The sequence below is a fragment of the Theropithecus gelada genome, chromosome 14 (assembly GCF_003255815.1).
Source record: "Theropithecus gelada isolate Dixy chromosome 14, Tgel_1.0, whole genome shotgun sequence".
Classification (NCBI taxonomy): domain Eukaryota; kingdom Metazoa; phylum Chordata; class Mammalia; order Primates; family Cercopithecidae; genus Theropithecus; species Theropithecus gelada.
This window is the reverse complement of record NC_037682.1, coordinates 11,513,566-11,533,173: the sequence shown is the minus strand read 5'-3', so window position 1 is coordinate 11,533,173 and position 19,608 is coordinate 11,513,566. Positions and strand designations below refer to the sequence as shown.

The following is a 19,608-nucleotide window of genomic DNA, read 5'->3' as shown; positions in this document are numbered from 1 at the left end:
AAAAATAATAATAATAATGAGACCACAGTGGCTGTAACTGTGATAGCTGCTGCTTTACAGATCTTGCAGGCTGGGCATGATGGCTCATGCCTGAATCCCAGCACTTTGGGAGGCCAAAGAAGTCGTGATAGTACCACTGCACTCCAGCCTCGGCAACAGGGAGACCTTGTCTCAAAAATAAATAAATAAATAAAAATATTGCAAATACCTGACTGCCACCTGCAAGAAAGCATGCACTTGGCCGGGCGCGGTGGCTCAAGCCTGTAATCCCAGCACTTTGGGAGGCCGAGACGGGCGGATCACAAGGTCAGGAGATCGAGACCATCCTGGCTAACACGGTGAAACCCCGTCTCTACTAAAAAATACAAAAAACTAGCCGGGCGCAGTGGCGGGCGCCTGTAGTCCCAGCTACTCGGGAGGCTGAGGCAGGAGAATGGCGTGAACCCGGGAGGCGGAGCTTGCAGTGAGCTGAGATCCGGCCACTGCGCTCCAGCCTGGGCGGCAGAGCGAGACTCCGTCTCAAAAAAAAAAAAAAAAAAAAAAAAAAGAAAGCATGCACTTTATGCTGGATATTGAAAGCAAATGCTTGTGCCTCAGGAGAATCTCACCAGGAACAGAGCCTCTTTAGCTAAGTAGTGCATGTGACCACAACTGTCTACACAGATAGACTATTTATTATGCCTTGATTTTAAGAAATGATGTTTTGAGACAACCAGTTTTTTTTTTTTCCTGCTTTGTGTTTCTGTTGAAATCGAGATATACAGACCGTAAAATCCACCCTTTTAAGGGTAACTGATTCATAAAGGCATTTTGATTTGATATTTACTCTAGGGAAGACTTGAAAAGGTGTTCCACCCAGCTAGAATAGCTTTTATTGTATTTATTTATATCTTGCCTTGTTTCAACAAGGAATTAAAGCAGTAAGGTACTTGCATAAATAAAATTAGAAGCCATTTGAAAGATAAGCTAGAAGGTTATTTCAACACAAAGAATGTGAAAGAACGTAGAATTCACTGAGCAGAAAAATGTTAACCATCTCTTGCTTCCCATATGTCCTAGTTAAGGAGCTTTCTTTAGCCACATCACTGCTCACCTTTCTCTCCTTCCTGTAACTCAAAAATAGTCACTTGCTGGTAAGGGTTCACAGTGCTGAATATGACACCGACTCAAAAAGACAGAAAATTCAGAATATTTACTTGTTATTTTCCCCCTTTTCCTTTTTTTTTGAGATGGAGTCTCGCAATGTCGCCTGGGGTTGGAATGCAATGGTGCGATCTCGGCTCACTGCAACCTCTGCCTCCCGGGTTCAAGCAATTCTCCTGCCTCAGCCTCCCGAGTAGCTGAGATTACAAGCACCCACCACCACACCCAGCTAATTTTTTGTAAAGATGGCGTTTCACTATGTTGACCAGGTTGGTCTCGAACTCCTGACCTCGTTGATCCGCCTGCCTCAGGCTCCCAAAATGCTGGGAGTACAGGCGTAAGCCACCGCACCCGGCCTATTTCTGTTTTCCTTCCTGCTTTATTTACACTCACGTCCTTATGTACCAAGGAAAGGCTTGTAGGGAAACCTCTAGACCCTCATACAGCACAGGCGGGGCCAGACTCCTCACATATTCCTAGAGCTCTTTTTTGCCCCCATCCAATGATGGCACCCCAAACTGCCATTTCTTTGCTATCTCCACTGTCAGTAACCACCCGCGTGACCTTAGGTGAGTAACCTAAACCTCCCTAGACTGTTGTCGTCACACTTTTCAAGTGAGGGAGTTGGACTCCATGAACTGTAAGATCCTCTCATCTTGAGTTTCTTACTTTAGGTTTTGCAAGCACCCATCATTGCGACAGCACCTCAGACCCTCAACCTCCCGCCACTAGTCAGCCACCATGGGCCTTAGTGTTGCCTGCCTTTCAGTGTCTCATCTTCGGAGAATTCAATTCATATCTACAACTTGCAGGCAAAAGTTTCAAATCATCAATACAGTACCCATTCTATCAACAAAAGGTCTTTCGGTGGGGAAAGTAGAGGTAACAAGGGAACAAAGCCAAATATGCAAAAGGACAAAAAAAGAAAACAACTTATGGTTCTTGGTTAACTATGTTCAACTATTTATTATTATTTTATAGTGACGGGAGGCCTCACTATGTTGCCCAGGCTAATCTATAACTCCTAGCCGCAAGGGATCCCTCACCTTGGCCTCCCAAAGTGCTGGGAGAACAGGCATGAGCCACCGCAACAGCCCTTCAAACATGTTTTTTTTTTTCACTGCAACCTCTGCCTCCTGGGTTCAAGCAATTCTCCTACCTCAGCCTCCTGAGTAGCTGGGATTACAGGCACCTGCCACTAAGCCTGGATAATTTTTCTTTTATTTTTGAGACGGAGTTTCGGTCTTGTCGCCCAGGCTGAAGTGCAGTGGCGCAATCTCGGCTCACTGCAACCTCCACTTCCCGGGTTCAAATGATTCTCCTGCCTCAGCCTCCCAGGTAACAGGGATTACAGGTGCCCACCACCACTCCTGGCTAATAGTTGTAGTTTTAGTAGAGACAGGGTTTCACCATGTTGGCCAGTCTGGTCTTGAACTCCTGATCTCAAGTGATCCGCCCGCATCAGCCTCCCAAAGTGCTGTAATTACAGGAGCGGGCCATCGTACCTAGACAATTTTTTTGTGTTTTTAGTAGAGACGGGGTTTCACCATGTTGGGCAGGCTGGTCACCTTGCAAAGTGTTGGTATTACAGGCGTGAGCCACTGCACCTGGACGAAACAATGTTTTTAACCAGTATAGCAGGCAGGGTGTTTGCAGTCGCAAGCCAGGTTCAAATGCTGGCTTCCCCTTAATTAGCCTCTGTGACCCTGAACAAGTTAACTTTGATTTCTAAGTCTCAAGTTTGTTTATGAACAACAACAAACAAAACAGGAGGTGGACCCTATACGTCCTGACGTTGAGGATTAAATGAGTATTTATACGAAATGTCTGATACAGCCCAGAAGACAGGAGCTCAACTGCAATAATAAATCATAATTTTATAAGCTTCCTTACTTTGTATACTTTTCTTAAGTAAAGGCTATATCACCCTCTGCTTGTCCCACTTTTTTCCTCATGAGCAATCTGACCTCTACCCCTATCCCAAGTACAGATGTGACATTCCAAAAAGAACTGAAGGAGAGGTATGAAAGCATGCCGGTTTTTAGAAGAAATCAGCCAACACCAGTTCAAAGAAATACTTTCATTCCTAGCTTTATGTTCCAGAACATACAGTGAGAAGCGATTATACCTCAGGAAAATTCCCAGTGCCCTTGGAGAGAGCTGTCATATCTCTGCCCCACAGAGTCCTGCTTATCTGGCTGGGCAAAGAAAAGGGTAGGAGGCTGGGCACAGTGGCTCATGCCTGTAATCCCGGCACTTTGGAAGGTTGAGGTGAGCGATCACCTGGGGTCAGGAGTTCGAGACCAGCCTGGCCAACATGGTGAAACCCCGTCTCTACTAAAAACGCAAGAATTAGCTGGGCATGGTGGTGCGTTCCTGTAATCCCAGCTACTCAAGAGGCTGAGTTAGGAGAATCGCTTGAACCCAGGAGGCAGAGGTTGCAGTGAGCTGAAATTGCCACTGCACTCCAGCCTGAGCGACAGAGCAAAACTGTCTCAAAAAAAAAAAGCAGCCGGGTGCGGTGGCTCATGCCTGTAATCCCAGCACTTTGGGAGGCCGAGGTGGGCAGATCACGAGGTCAGGAGATCGAGACCATCCTGGCTAACACGGTGAAACCCCCGTCTCTACTAAAAATAAAAAAAATTAGTCGGGCATGGTGATGGCCACCTGTAGTCCCAGCTACTTGGGAGGCTGAGGCAGGAGAACAGCGTGAACCCAGAAGGCTGAACTTGCAGTGAGCCGAGATCACGCCACCGCACTCCAACCTGGGTGACAGAGTGAGACTCCGTCTCAAAAAAATAAAAACTAAAAAAAAAAAAACAGAAAAGGGTAGGAACTTTCAGCCTGGGCAGAACCTTTATTCTTGTCACCAAGCAGGGGTGATGAGATGCCACCAACCTTCTGAGCTGCCATCTAAGGATGGTAAGAGCAGCCTAGCATCAGCTCATGCTCCTTAGATGTTAGTTTTTGGGGCCAAGTACAAAATCTTTGGGTGGCCCTCCACCACTGCTGCTCTGTCTGTCTGCTGTTGGAGAGCCAGGGAGAGGTTGCACCCCTAGAAGGGGTCCCACTTCTGGATCCGGTTTGCTGCGTTTGGCCAGGTCCTCGTTGTGAGCCTTGCGGATGTGGCGGTAGAGGTCCCCTGACTGTGTGTAGCTCCGCAGGCAGTAGCGGCATTCGTAGGGTCGCTCACGTGTGTGCACCGTGGCATGTCGCCGTAGTGTGTAAGAGCATGAGAAGGTCTTCCCACATGTCTTGCAGGTGGGAACATCCTCAGTAAAAACCCCAAAGCTTCCTGGACCTGCTTCGTACTCAGAAGGCAGGTAAAGTGGCTCATGCACGGATGCGGGTGCAGGCAGGGGTGAGGTCACCAGTCCTCGATGATACTGCCCTGCACCTGGCAGCAGATGGTAGGGTAGATGAGGGTCTGAAGGCAGGAAGTGGTCACTTGGCCCCACCTCCTCCAGTCCTGCTGCCCCTGAGTCTTCAAAAGCCTCTGGCTGGGAGGGCTGTCCCCCATACACTGCTCCTCCAGGTGGGAACACTCTCTCAGGATCCTGAGGCTGTTCATCTGACACATCGGTCTCTTCATCAGAGATCACAATAGCTTCAACTTTCACCTGGACCAGTTCAGCTTCAGCTGGGGCTGGAGCCTGGGATGGAACTGGGGCTGAGACAGGGGCTGGGGCTGAACTGGGGGCTGAGGCTGGGGTATAGAAGCCTTGCAGTGGTCCTCCAGGATCCCTTGGTTCCACCACCCTCAGACTCTCAGGACCCATATCAAGAGTTGGCAGTGGCTCCAATGAAACTGCTGGGATGCCAGAAGAGAAGTAGTTTGCAGGAATGGTCTCAGTGGAGCTACTAGGGCTGGCAAGAGAGACATCAGCCACCGGTGGAGGAGGTGCCCGCAGATGTGGTGCGTCAACCTCCATGCCAGGCTGTGTAGTGTCAGCCCCATTGGACATTGGCGGCTCATCTGGGGGACGGACAGTAGGTGAGGGAGCAGCAGAGCCTTTCCATTCCCCTTTGCCCCAGTGGCCTGATGTCTCAGCAGATGACAACGAAGGCTGGGGGCCACGGGCAGTACTGGACAAAAACTCCAAACTAGGAGGCTGTGAGTTGGTTTCTTCCTCCTTCTTGGTACTGTCTGCCTCTGCCAGGGCCCGGGCTTGAAGCCGCCGCTTACACACCTTGACGATGTCATTCATGTGCAAGTAGCTGGCAGCTGCCAGCACATCCTCCACAGGGGTATCCCCTCTCAGGGCCAGCTGGCCAGCATACATAAAGTCCAGAAGAAGCCCAAAGGCTGGGGCTGTGACAATTTCATTGTGAATACACACCAGATCCCTCTTGTCCAATTCCCGCTCCTTGTAGAAAAGCTGGAAGAATGGGCTGCAGGAGGCCAGCACAGCCCGATGGGCCAAGAACTGGGTACTACCCACCATCACGGTGCAGTCACAAAGGAAACCCTGGGACCGCTGCTCCCGGAGGCTCTGCAGCAGCTGCTGACTGTGTTCTGGGAACTCCATAGTACCCCACGAAGGAAAGGGGGCCCAAAAAAGGTCCCCACCAGTGGCTCCCTGAGAAAAAAGGACAGTGGGTTAAGACAGGTAACCTCCCCAGCAACCTTATCAGCCCGTAACTATCACTTCCCACCCCAAAACAATCGCTTAAGTTACTGCCCTCCTTTCTCCTAGGTCACACCCAAAGCTCTCCCATAAGCTCCGCCCACCTCGGCCTAACCTTAGAACAGGCCCCACCCCCGCCAATAAGCCCTGCCCCCGGAAGTCCCGCCCCTTAGCCACCCTCCGCTTCCTTGATGCCCACCCGGTAGCTTCCAACGGCTCCACGAAGTAGGGATCTTTTTCGCTCCCAGGCCTTGCCAGGCGATGCTTCGACGCCCCACTTCGGAAACTCCCTAAGCATCTCCCTCACGCATTCCAGGGGCTAAGGACTCCCAGGGTGGGAACTAGCAGAGAAAGCTGATCCCTCACCCACCACCGAGCAGCCACAGGGCGAGCTCCGCCCCTTCCCACCTTCTCAGTTTTAATTGGCTTAAAATTGCCCTCCCCTGTCACGGATTGGTCCACTTTCCACTAACCAGCCTCCCTCTAACGGCCATCTGCAATTGGGTGCTCGCCGCCATCGCTTTTACAGTCAGGCGTTGGATTGGGTGGCGGTTCTGTCCTCAACTTTTCCTCCTTGTCCCGCCTTCCTTGCTTCCGAGCTCTCAGGATTGGCTGAGCTTCTTCTACCTAATCCCGCAGGCAGGAGGTGGCCGGCACCGAGTCGCTGAATGCGGCGCTCTCCTGGGAAGGCCAGAGGTTGGGAACCCTGCAGTGTCGGACCTGAGCTGACAGCATGCCACTCCCGCTACAGGCTGACAGAGAATAAGAGAACCAACTAGGCCAGGCACAGTGCTTCACGCCTGTAATCCCAGGACTCTGGGAGGCCGAGACGGGCAGATCACTTGAGGTCAGGAGTTCAAGAGCAGCCTGGCCAACATAGTGAAACCCCATCTCTACTAAAAATACAAAAATCAGCTGGGCATGGTGGCGCATACCTGAAATCCCAGCTACTTGGGAGGCTGAGGCAGGAGAATCTCTTGAACCCAGGAGGCAGAGGTTGCAGTGAGCCAAGATAGCGCCACTGCACTCCAGCCTGGGAGACAGAGCAAAACTCCATCTAAAAAAAAAAAAAAAAAAATCCAAGATCCCCTACTGCTCCACTCCTCCAAGCTAAGGTTCCGGGACTCCCGGCTCAGTGATGGTGTGAAAGAACTAGCACCTACAGGGATGATGTCATGGTGGCCCTAGCCTGGACTCTTACGGTCAATTTATAGTTGAGAGGATAGAGTGTTCTTTGTTTCCAGAGCATGCTGGGCAGGTGCTGGTAGGAAGGGGTGAGAATGGGGTCAGGGCCATAAAATGTCCCAGGACAGGAGAGAAGAAGCAAAAACCGCGTCTACTTCTGAAGGAATATTTGAGAGTCCCTACACAGCTAGAGGAAAAGGCTGTAAGTTGGGAGTCAGTGATAACTGCCCTGTCTGACCCAGGCAGTGTTACTAGAGGAGTAAACTCGGTGCCCTAATCCTCACTTCTTCACCCACCACTCTAAGCATCTCTACCTTATTCTGCAGTCAGGGCCTCCAATCAGACCTAACCAGAATTAGGGATGAGTTTCTATGCAACAAACTTGTGCTAGATACATGCAGGGTATGTTGGCCTTAGCTTGAGATCATGCCTCTTCAAGACACTGTGTTCATTCTTTTTTTTTTTTTTTTTGAGACAGAGTCTTGCTCTGTGCCCCAGGCTGGAGTGCAGTGGCCTGATCTCGGCTCACTGCAAGCTCCGGCCCCCCGGTTCACGCCATTCTCCTGCCTCAGCCTCCGGAGTAGCTGGGACTACAGGCGCCCGCCACCTCGCCCGGCTAATTTTCTTGTATTTTTAGTAGAGACGGGGTTTCACCGTGTTAGCCAGATGGTCTCGATCTCCTGACCTCGTGATCCGCCCGTCTCGGCCTCCCAAAGTGCTGGGATTACAGGCTTGAGCCACCGCGCCCGGCTGACACTGTATTCATTCTTACAAGCCATACAATATTTGCTGTATAGGAATTAAAACTAAGAAATGGGCCGGGCACAGTGGCTTACGCTGGTAATCCCAGCACTTTAGGAGTGCAAGGCGGGAAGATCACCTGAGGTCGGGAGTTCGAGACCAGCCTGACCAACATGGAGAAACCCCGTCTCTATTAAAAGTACAAAAATTAGCAGGGTGTAGTGGCGCATGTCTGTAATCTCAGCTACTTGGGAGGCTGAGGCAGGAGAATCGCTTGAACTTGGGGGGCGGAGGTTGTAGTGAGCCAAGATCGCGGTTGCACTCCAGCCTGGGCAACGAGCGAAATTCCATCTCAAAAAGAATAAATAAATAATAATAATAAAAATACAAAAATTAGCTGGGTGTGGCGGTGGGCGCCTATAATCCCAGCTACTTGGGAGGCTGAGGCAGGAGAATCCGTCTCAAAAAAAAAAAAAAATATATATATATATATACACACACACACACACATATATATACATATACATGTGTATATATATGTTGTAAATAGAGATGCGGGACTCTCTATGTTGCCCAGGCTGGTCTCAAACTCCTGGGCTCAAGTGATCCCCCCAGCTTGGCCTCCCAAAATGCTGAGATTACAGGTGTCAACCACCAAGTCTAACCTTTTTAATTTTTAATTTAAGTTTCATTTATTTTTCTTCTTTTGTGTCTTGCTCTGTCGCCCAGGCTGGAGTGCAGTGGGGTGATCTTGTCTCACTGCAATTCTGATCCCTCAGGTGATCCACCCACCTCAGCCTCTCAAAGTGTTGTGATTACAGGCATGAGCCACGTCGCCTGGTCTCATATATATGTATATTTTTTGTTTGTTTTGTTTTGAGACAGTGTCTGCTCAGTTGCCTAGGCTGGAGTGCAGTGGGTGATCTTCGCTCAATGCAAGCTCCGCCTTCCGGGTTCACTCTTCTCCTGCGTTAGCCTCCTGAGTTGCTGGGACTACAGGCGCCGGACAGCACGCCTGGCTAATTTTTTTTTGTATTTTTAGTAGAGACGGGGTTTCACCGTGTTAGCCAGGATGGTCTCGATCTCCTCACATCGTGATCTGCCCACCTCTGCCTCCCAAAGTGCTGGGATTACAGGCGTGCGCCACCGCACCCGGCTAATTTTGTATTTCTAGTAGAGACAAGGTTTCTCCATGTTGGTCAGGCTGGTCTGGAACTCCCAACCTCAGGTGATCCGCCCATCTCGGCCTCCCAAAGTGTTGGGATTACAGGCGTCAGCCACCACGCCCAGCATATATATTTTAAATAGAGATGGAAAATAACTATTTACCAAAATCAATAAATGACGCAAGAATAATGGCATTGTTTTACAGGGGGGTTGGGGGAGACACTGTTTTTCTCTCCTCTCACACCACCACAACAATCAACAAAGAAGGCTTCTGTGTGACCAAATGTGTTGGTTTTTTCCCCCCGTCCACAAGCAAGCAAGCAATTCCAGTTGGGTGTCCCTCTTGTTTAATGCCAACACTGTCTACCTGGAGATAACCTCAGATCTCAAAGGTTTAGGGCACAGCTCCCAAAACCGCCCTCCCCACCCGCCCCCCAGTACTAGTTTCTTTTCGTTCCTTTTGTTTTATTTCTTTTTTCCTTCCTTTCCTTTTATTTTCCTTTCTTTGTCTCTTTCTTTCTCTCTCTCTTTTCCCCTTTTTTTCTTCTTTCTCTCTCGTCTCTCTCTTTCCCCCTGCCTCCCTCCCTCCCTTCCTGTTTGTTTTTTAAAAATCAAATTACTGTTTACCAGACATGGCCCCTGACTTCTGATGCCAGTCAAAAGCCCCAGGCTGTTTTACCTGTGCCTCTGATTGACGAACTGTAAATCTAGGCCCCCACAACTCTACTTGGGCTTGGTTAACTTACTAGGGTGGCTCACAGAAATCAGGGAAACACTTACTTACGTTTACTGGCTTATTATAGAGGCTATTTCAAAGGATGCAGATGAAGAGGTGGCTAGGGTGAGGTATGGGGGAAGGAATGTGGAGCTTCCGAGCCCTCTTCCGGTGTGCCACCTTCCAGGAACCTCCAGGTGTTCCAGCTACGTGGAAGCTCTGAACCCAGTCCTTTTGGATTTTTGTGGATGCTTCATTATGTAAGCATGACTGCTGAAACCATTAGCCACTGGTGATCAACTAAACAGTTCAGCACCCGCTCCACTCCCCAGAAGTTGGGGGTGGGCTGAAAGCCCCAACCTTCCAATCATGCCCAGCTGTTTCTGGTGACCAACCCCCCACCCGGAAGCTACCTAGGGCCTGGCAGCCATCAGTTAATCATTAGCATACCAAAAAAATCGCTTTAGAGATTTAGGAGTTGTATGCCAGAAAATGGGGTCAAAGAAATGTATATTTCACAATATCACACTGTTCAGTAGGAGACAGCTCGACTTTCACATCTGCTTCTGTTAGCTATTAGGATATATTGTATTGATTGAAACACATGAAGAAAATTTGGTCTCACACAGACACGTAACTAGAAGAGTACTTCACCAGTCCCTGAAAGGTTCTTTCTAGGACCACAATTTCAGAATTGCTGTTCTGAGCTTTCAGGCTCTACATGTACCCACTTTGAGGAGCAGACACAACAGTCCTTTTCATTGCTTTGGTGTCTTTTTTATCCAAAGTTTCAGTCTCAGGCAGTAGAGCGTACAATAGTGAAGAATGCAACTTTCCCAGGTGCGAGGGCTCACACCTGTAATCCCAACACTTTGGGAAACCAAAGCAAGAGGATCACTTGCGGCCAGAAGTTCAAGACCAGCCTGGTCAACAGAGTAAGACCCATATCTCTGCAAAAACTAAAAAAATTACCCGCACATGGTGACCCACACCTGTAGCTGGGGAATGCAATGAGCACTCCAGCCTGGCAGCCTGGGTGACAGAATGAGACCCTTTCTCAAGAAAAAAAAGGGGGTGGTGCTGGGCGCAGTGGCTCAGGTCTGTAATCCCAGCATTTTGGGAGGCTGAGGTGGGTGGATTACCTAAGGTCAGAAGTTCGAGACCAGCCTGGCCAACATGGTGAAACCCTGTCTCTACTAAAAAAAAAAAAAAAAAAAAAAATTAGCTGGCCATGGTGGTGGGCACCTGTAATCCCAGCTACTTGGGAGGCTGAGGCAGGAGAATCACTTGAACCTGGGAGGCAGAGGTTGCAGCAAGCCGAGATCACGCCACTGCACTCCAGCCTGGGCGACAGTGAGACTGTGACTCAAAAAAAAAAAAAAAAAAAAAAAGGAACACAAGCTTTGGAGCAGGTCTGCTATTCATACCCAAATACCTCCCCTTAATCTCTTTTGGTCTCATTTACAAGGTCCAGCTCCAGAGGAATGGAGTCAGTGTTGTGAAGTAAGAAAGTTAATATTTCATTTATATAAGCGAAGGGGTGGCCAGCCCCTCCACACCTGTGGGTGTCAGGTGGAACCAGAGACTTGAGAAAATAAATAAGAGAGACAAAGTAGAGAGAAAGAAAAGTGGGTCCAGCGGCACTCAGCATACGGAGGAACCGCGCTGGCACTGGTCTCTGAGTACCTTCAGTATTTATGGATCATTATCTCTACCATCTCGGAGAAGGGGATGTGGCAGAACAATAGGGTAATAGTCAGGAGAGGGTCAGCAGGAAAACATGTGAACAAAGGTCTCTGTGTCATAAATAAGTTTAAGTAAAGGTGCTATGCCGTGATGTGCACACACACAAACATCTCGGTGCAATAAAAAGCAGTATTGCCGCCAGCATGTCTCACCTCCAGCCCTAAGGCTGTTTTCTCCTATCTCAGTAAATAGAACATACAATGGGGTTTTACACGGAGACGTTCTATTCTCATGGACATGCAGGAGACAGATGCCTTCCTCTTAACTACAAAGAGGCCTCCCTCTTTCACTAATCCTCCTCAGCACAGACCCTTTCCAGGTGTCGGGCTGAGAGACCATCAGGCCTTTCCCTTCCCAGGAGGCCATATCTCAGGCTATCACATGGGGAGAAACCTTGGACAATACCTGGCTTTCCTAGGCAGAGGTCCCTGTGGCCTTCCGCAGTGTATGTGTCCCTGGGTACTTGAGATTAGAGAATGGTGATGACTTTTAACAAGCATACTGCCTTCAAGCACTTTTTTTTTTTTTTTTTTTTTTTTGAGACGGAGTCTGGCTCTGTCGCCCAGGCTGGAGTGCAGTGGCCGGATCTCAGCTCACTGCAAGCTCCGCCTCCCGGGTTCCCGCCATTCTCCTGCCTCAGCCTCCCAAGTAGCTGGGACTACAGGCGCCCACAACCGCGCCCGGCTAATTTTTTGTATTTTTAGTAGAGACGAAGTTTCACCGTGGTCTCGATCTCCTGACCTTGTGATCCGCCCGCCTCGGCCTCCCAAAGTGCTGGGATTACAGGCGTGAGCCACCGCGCCCGGCCTTCAAGCACTTTTTTAACAAAGCACATCCTGCATAGCCCTAAATCCGTTAAACCTTGAGTCAACCCAGCACATGTCTCTGCACATGTGCTGTACACATGGCTTGGGGCTAGGGTTGCAGATTAACAGCAAGTTGAGGCAGAAGAATTTCTCTTAGTACAGAACAAAATAGAGTCTCATGTCTACTTCTTTCTACACAGACACAGTAACAGTCTGATCTCTTTCCCCACATATAGGCAAGCACACAGGACTTTTTAGCAGGATTACATTTTTCATAGAAGATTGGTACATAGTTATAGTAATTTGGTTGGCTATAGACAATGTTTCTTTTTGGGAAAAGTACATGTAACTTTTTTTTTTTCAATGTTTTTTGATTTGGAGTCTGGCACTGTTGCCTGAGCTGGAGTGCAGTGGCACGATCTTGGCTCACTGCAACCTCCTCCTCCCAGGTTCAAGGGATTCTTCTGCCTCAGTCTCCCAAGTAGCTGGGATTACAGGCACCTGCCACCACGCCCGGCTAATTTTTTGTATTTTTTTTTTTTTTTGAGACGGAGTCTCGCTCTGTGGCCCAGGCTGGAGTGCAGTGGCCAGATCTCAGATCACTGCAAGCTCCGCCTCCCGGGTTCACACGGTTCTCCTGCCTCGGCCTCCTGAGTAGCTGGGACTACAGGCGCCCGCCACCTCGCCCGGCTAGTTTTTTGTATTTTTTAGTAGAGACGGGGTTTCAACGTGTTAGCCAGCATGGTCTCGATCTCCTGACCTTGTGATCCACCCGTTTCGGCCTCCCAAAGTGCTGGGATTACAGGCTTGAGCCACCGCGCCCGGCCCCAATTTTTTGTATTTTTAGTAGAGATGGGGTTTCACCATGTTGGCCAGTGTGGTCTTGAACTTCTGACCTTGTGATTCACATGTAACTTTTTTTTTTTTGAGAGGGAATCTTGCTCTGTCTCCCAGACTGGAGTGCAGTGGCATGATCTCGGCTCACTGCAACCTCTGCCTCCCGGGTTCAAGCAATTCTCCTGCCCCAGTCTCCCAAGTAGCCGGGATTACAGTCGTGAGCCATCGTGCCGGGGGCATGTAACATTTTTTTAACAGAGGATGAAATAGTCATGGATTTCCTGCACTCCAGCCTGGGTGACACAGCGAGACTCCCTCTCAAAAAAAAGAAAGTGAATTAATCTATAATCTGAGAACAGAAGTTGTAAACTATATGTGACTCACAGTCATATCTCTCTCGAGGCTTAAAATGTTTTTTGGGATTGCAATAGCTTTTAAATTTTTTCTTTCTTTCTCTCTCTCTCTCTCTCTCTCTTTCTTTCGTTCTTTCTTAGTGTTGCTCTGTTGCCAGGCTGGAGTGCAGTGGCGCGATCTCAGCTCACTGCAGCCTCCGCCTCCCAGGTTCAAGCGATTTTCCTGCCTCAGCCTCCTGAGTAGCTGGGACTACAGGCACGTGCCACCACGCCCGGCTAATTTTTTGTATTTTTAGTAGAGTCGAGGTTTCGCTGTGTTAGCAAGGATGGTCTCAATCTCCTGACCCCACGATCTGCCCGCCTCCGCCTTCCAAAGTGCTGGGATTACAGGCGTGAACCACTGCGCCCAGCCTAAATTTCATTATTTTCTGTAGCTTCCTGGCCTTTCGACTAAGGCTTATGTAAATTTTTTGTTATTTCTACACCAATTTCTGTAGATTACTATGAGAATTAAGGGAGATAATTATATAAAGGGCTTAACACAGTGTCTGGCATTTAGGAAGAAAGCAGTAAGTGGTAGCTATTATTTATTATTATTATTTTTTGTGATGGAGTTTCGCTTTTGTTGCCTAGGCTGGAGTGCAGTGGCCTCCCAGGTTCAAGCAATTCAGAGAGTTGCTGGCCGGGCACAGTGGCTCACGCCTGTAATTCCAGCACTTTGGGAGGCCGAGGTGGGTGGATCACCTAAGGTTGGGAGTTTGAGACTAGCCTGACCAACATGGAGAAACCCCATCTCTACTAAAAACACAAAATTGGCCGGGCGCTGTGACTCACGCCTGTAATTCCAGCACTTTGGGAGGCTGAGGCGGGCGGATCACAAGGTCAGGATATCGAGACCAGCCTGGCTAACCCGGTGAAACCCCGTCACTACTAAAAATACAAAAAATTAGCCGGGCGCGGTGGTGGGCGCCTGTAGTCCCAACTACTGGGGAGGCTGAGGCAGGAGAATGGCCCGAACCCGGGAGGCGGAGCTTGCAGTGAGCGGAGATCGCGCCACTGCACTCCAGCCTGGGCGACTGAGCGAGATCCGTCTCAAAACAAAAAAAAAAGAGAGTTGTGGTTTGATGGCCGGTGGGGGGGGCGGGGCGGTGGTGAGGGGCGGGGCTTAGTGGTTCACGCCCACGGCTACAAGGCCCAATCAGACCCGTGGAGCAGGTGGAGTTCCGCCCTCGCGGAGGAGGTGGAGTTCCGCTCTCAACGTCGCAGCAGGCACGGAACTGGGGTTGCGGCGGCTAAGTGTGTTTCCGGTAGATTCCCAGGGGCGGTCGGAGGTGTGGACTGTTCCTGCCTTCATGCTCTGGGAAGATGTTCTACCATGTGAGCAGGGCCCAGGGTGGCGGCAAGGGCTGGGTGGAAAGGAGGAGCAAGGCCAGGCGCCGGCGCGAGGCTCCCCTTGTCGTCCGATAAGCTCTCAGCGCGTGGCCTGGTCGCCATCCCTCTTTTCTCCGCAGATCTCCCTAGAGCACGAAATCCTGCTGCACCCGCGCTACTTCGGCCCCAACTTGCTCAACACGGTGAAGCAGAAGCTCTTCACCGAGGTGGAGGGGACCTGCACAGGGAAGTGAGTGCCGAGCTCACCGCGCCGCCAGATCGTTCGATGCGCACACGGGTCGCTATACCTGCAAACCCTCCGCAGCTCCTACTAGTCCTGCCACCCACTCTAGGGACCCCGCTCACCCTCTCAGGCAGCCAGTTGCTTCCTGCTTTGGGTTCCCAGGGCGCCCTCTGCAATGCTGGACAATAAGACTTCCTTCCCTCAGCTGAGATTGGTCATTCATTCATTTACTCCTCAGACATTTTAAAAACACTTGGTGTGTGCCAGGACCCGTGTTGGGCTCAGAACAAGGTAGAATGGGAACAAGATAGAATGAGGCCAGCTCCTGTGGAGCTCACAGTGTAGTCATTGTTCCTGTGTCTCCTCTCACTCTGTCATTCTGCTGGTTTTCTCTTATCCCCTGTGTCCAGGGACCACACACCATGGGCCTCTATATATCTTCTGAATGGATGGCCAGAAAAAGTGGATCGAAAGTTTGGGGGAGGAAGGAAGTAGACTGGGACTTGACCATCTCTGGGCTTTGCACAGAGGGCCTTCTGTGATATTAATGAGCTGGGACCCAGCCCAGAGCAGTGGAGTACTTGGGCCTCCAGCATCAGAAAAACCTGCAGGAACATGCAGATTCCTGAGCCTCCTTATTCCCTACAGAATCAAGACTCTGTGAGGCAGACCTGAGAATCTGCATTTTAAGAAGATGATTCTCAGGCATCCCGAAGATTGAGATCTGTTTCCTCAAGGACTCCAACCTTCTTGTACATTTACTGTGAAATTACCGGAACAGCATTTGGTCTTATACATACTGATCTGTATTCTTTTTTTTTTTTTTTTTTTTGAGACGGAGTCTTGCTCTGTCGCCCAGGCTGGAGTGCAGTGGCCTGATCTCAGCTCACCGCAAGCTCCGCCTCCCGGGTTCAGGCCATTCTCCTGCCTCAGCCTCCCGAGTAACTGGGACTACAGGCGCCCGCCACCTCGCCCGGCTAGTTTTTTGTATTGTTTAGTAGAGACGGGGTTTCACCGGGTTAGCCAGGATGGTCTCGATCTCCTGACCTCGTGATCCGCCGGTCTCGGCCTCCCAAAGTGCTGGGGTTACAGGCTTGAGCCACCGCGCCCGGCCCATACTGATCTGTGTTCTGTCTTCTCTTGGTCATTAAGCTCTCTGGGAGCAGAGGTGCTATCTACTTGTCCTTTTGCTCTCCCCGACACTACTCCCAAGAGCTCAGTGACTTTTATTGCAGATGTCTCTAGAGGCTCTTGGACACACAATGTCTTTCTGTTTCTCATCCTCCTTGCAGGTATGGCTTTGTAATTGCTGTCACCACCATTGACAATATTGGTGCTGGTGTGATCCAGCCAGGCCGAGGCTTTGTCCTTTATCCAGTTAAGTACAAGGCCATTGTTTTCCGGCCCTTTAAAGGGGAGGTCGTGGATGCTGTTGTAACTCAGGTCAACAAGGTGAGACCATACGTAGGGGAGGCATTGGGGTAGTCTCTCAGTAGATCTGGGTTGGGTCCTGGCTCCACTTCATAACTGTGCCTTCAGCTAAGTCACTTTACTTCTTTTTTTTTTTTTTTGAGACGGAGTTTTGCTCTGTCGCCCAGGCTGGAGTGCAGTGGTGCCATCTTGGCTCACTGAAACCTCTGCCTTCTGGGTTCCAGTGAGTCTCTTGCCTCGGCCTCCCAAGTAGTTGGGACTAAAGGCAGGTGCCACCATGGCCGGCTAAGTTTTTGTATTTTTTTAGTAGAGATAGGGTTTTGCCATGTTGCCCAGGCTGATCTCGAACTCCTGAGCTCAATCTGCCTACCTTGGCCTCCCAAAGCGCTAGGATTACAGGTGTGAGCTACCACACCTGGCCATCACTTTACTTCTTGTGCTGCACTTTCAAATTGTATGGTAATCTTCCCTGCCCAACTCAGAGGGCAAGAGTCAACATTAATAGTCATAACAATAAAAGCCTGTGTTGATTGAGTAGTGACTGTGGGCCAGGTGAAGTGCAGAGACTCACAATTACTCTAAAAGGTGGGTGCTTTCCTTTTTTTTTTTTTTTTTTTAAGATGGAGTTTAGCTCTGTCGCCAGACTGGAGTGCAGTGGCACAATCTTGGCTCACTACAACCTCCGCCTCTGGGTTCAAGTGATTCTCCTGCCTCAGCCTCCCAGGTAGCTGGGACTATAGGCATGCGCCACCACGCTCAGCTAATTTTTGTATTTTTAGTAGAGATGAGGTTTCTCCATGTTGGTCAGGCTGGTCTCAAACTCCCGACCTCAGGTGATCTGCCTGCCTCAGCCACCGAAAGTGCTGGGATTGTAGGCGTGAGCCACTGCGCCCGGCCAGTGGGTGCTTTTTACAGAAGCTGAAGCTTAGAAGAAGTTAAGTGTATTGGCCAAGATCATGTGGCCAACAGGTGTTCAAATCTTGGACTAACAGGCCTAAGCTCTTTAATACTTTAAAATGAAAGGTTAGGCTGGGCATGGTGGCTCACATCTGTAATCCCAGCACTTTGGGAGGCTGAGGTGGGCAGATCACCTGAGGTTGGGAGTTCAAGACCAGCCTGGCCAATATGGTGAAACCCTATCTCTACTAAAAATACAAAAATTAGCCAGGCATCGTGGCATGTGCATGTAGTCCCAGCTACTCGGGAGGCTGAGGCATGAGAATCACTTGAACCTGGGAGGTGGAGGTTGCAGTGAGTTGAAATTGCACCACTGCACTCCAGAGTGGACAACAGAGCGAGATTCTGTCTCAAAGTAAATACATAAATAAATACAAATGAAAGCTTAAAAAAAAAAGAGAAAAGGGCTGGGTGTGCTGGCTTACACCTATAATCCCAGTGCTTTGGGAGGCAGAAGTGGGAAGATTGCTTGAGCCTAGGAGTTTGAGACCAGCCTGGGCAACATAGCAAGACTCTGTCTCTACAAAAAGTTTTTAAAAATTAGCCTAGCATGGTGGTGTGCACCTGTGGTCTCAGCTACTTGGAAGGCTGAGGTGGGAGGATTGCTGGAGCCCAGGAATTCAAAGGTACAGTGAGCTGTGATTACACCACTGCTTTCCAACCTGGGCAACAGTGAGAACCTGTCTCAAAATTTAGAAAGCAAAAAACAAAAACACAACACTTGAGGGGACAAAGAAAAAGCAAGATCACTCTTTTTTTTTTTTTTTTTTTGAGACGGAGTCTTGCTCTGTTGCCAGGCTGGAGTACAATGGCGAGATCTGGCTCACTGCAACCTCCGCCTCCCGGGTTCAAACGATTCTCCTGCCTCAGTCTCTTGAGTAGCTGGGATTACAGGTGCGCTACCAAACCCAGCTAATTTTTGTATTTTTAGCAGAGACAAGGTTTCACCATGTTGGTCAGGCTGGTCTTGAACTTATGACCTCATGATCCACCCGCCTCGGCCCCCCAAAGTGCTGGGATTATAGGCATAAGCCACCATGCATGACCATAAGATCACTCATTTTTTTCTAGGTTGGACTCTTCACAGAAATTGGACCCATGTCTTGCTTCATCTCTCGACATGTAAGTCTAGGCACACTGGGTGGGGCTGAGGAAGAGAGATACCCATTCATTACCATCTACTGAAGCATCCTTTTAAAGTGCTACCCTAATCTCACTTTCCTTTCAGTCCATCCCTTCAGAGATGGAGTTTGATCCTAACTCCAACCCACCATGTTACAAGACAATGGATGAGGTAAGTGGACAGAAAGAAGTCAGGAAGAGGAAGAGAGAATCAGTCATCCTGAGGGAGAATATTGGCCTGGGGATGGCCGAGCACAGATGGTCCCTGAATTACCATGGCTTGATTCATGATTTTATGACTTTACGATGGTGCGAAAGTGATGTGCATTCAATATGCCCCTGGGCTTACAGTGAAGTAGTTGTGATGTAACCTCTCATAAACTGAGGACCATCTGTACACTGTTCCCTCCTCTCCCCAGGATATTGTGATTCAGCAGGACGATGAGATCCGCTTAAAGATTGTGGGGACCCGTGTGGACAAGAATGACATTGTGAGTCTTTTCCCCACCTCTACCTATACCAGGCTGAGCGGAGAGCTGTCGGATTTCTTGCCACCCAGTTTCAGGGGGTTCTATGCTCTTCTGTCAGGAAGAAGGGATGGATGGGCAGAAGGCCTGGGGCTGCGGGGTAGAGGTTGGTTCTGTGCTCATCTTGGCTTCACTTTCTTTTTACCATCTTTCCTGCAGTTTGCTATTGGCTCCCTGATGGACGATTACTTGGGTGAGTGCCTGATCATATGGGCTGGGGTTATTGCCTGGAGAAGGGGTGTGTAGGGGTGGGGAGTAATACAGGATTTAATGCCCAAATGAGAGAGAGACAGAAGAAACTTTTATGCTGTCTGCTTGAAAGATCCAGGACACGTTCCTTGGGATGAGAAGTACATGGTTGTGGCTGCCCCCAAATTCTGGGCCTAACTGATGCGCTTTTTCTGGTTTCACAGGGCTTGTAAGCTGAGCCTGGTGGCTTCCTACCCTTTGTCCTGATGTAGGAAGTGTGATTGTCACACTTACCGTGTTGTCCAGAGGTCCAGTCTGGCTGCTGTTGTGGAGGCAAGGAAGGCAACTCATTCCAGAAGGCATCTGGTGCTTCTTTTAGCTTAGCTACTGCCTCCTGATTTTTCAGTATGTGTTCTAAGTATAAAAAGTCCTTGGTTCTCATGGAA

The 19,608-nt window shown here is 49.6% G+C and overlaps 2 protein-coding genes across 3 annotated transcripts; one reads left to right on the top strand and one right to left on the bottom strand.

The window, feature by feature from the left end:
- Positions 1-3,916: 3,916 nt before the first annotated feature.
- Positions 3,917-6,195, bottom strand: ZBTB3 (zinc finger and BTB domain containing 3). The gene is made up of 2 exons (XM_025357312.1): positions 5,971-6,195; positions 3,917-5,723 (listed from the first exon to the last, which is right to left on the bottom strand). Exons 1-2 carry the CDS (start codon positions 6,067-6,069, stop codon positions 4,104-4,106), a joined length of 1,719 nt encoding a protein of 572 aa, XP_025213097.1. The 5' UTR covers positions 6,070-6,195; the 3' UTR covers positions 3,917-4,103.
- An 8,359-nt stretch (positions 6,196-14,554) lies between these two features.
- POLR2G (RNA polymerase II subunit G) lies at positions 14,555-19,608 on the top strand. Of its 2 annotated transcripts, XM_025356059.1 has the most exons (8): positions 14,555-14,698; positions 14,833-14,942; positions 16,229-16,388; positions 18,396-18,446; positions 18,553-18,618; positions 18,866-18,937; positions 19,133-19,166; positions 19,387-19,608. In XM_025356059.1, the coding sequence occupies exons 1-8, from the start codon at positions 14,687-14,689 to the stop codon at positions 19,398-19,400; spliced, it is 519 nt and encodes a 172-aa protein (XP_025211844.1). In that variant the 5' UTR covers positions 14,555-14,686; the 3' UTR covers positions 19,401-19,608. The 2 variants fall into 2 exon arrangements, with proteins under 2 accessions (XP_025211844.1, XP_025211843.1); XM_025356058.1 differs by having other exon boundaries at positions 14,587-14,942.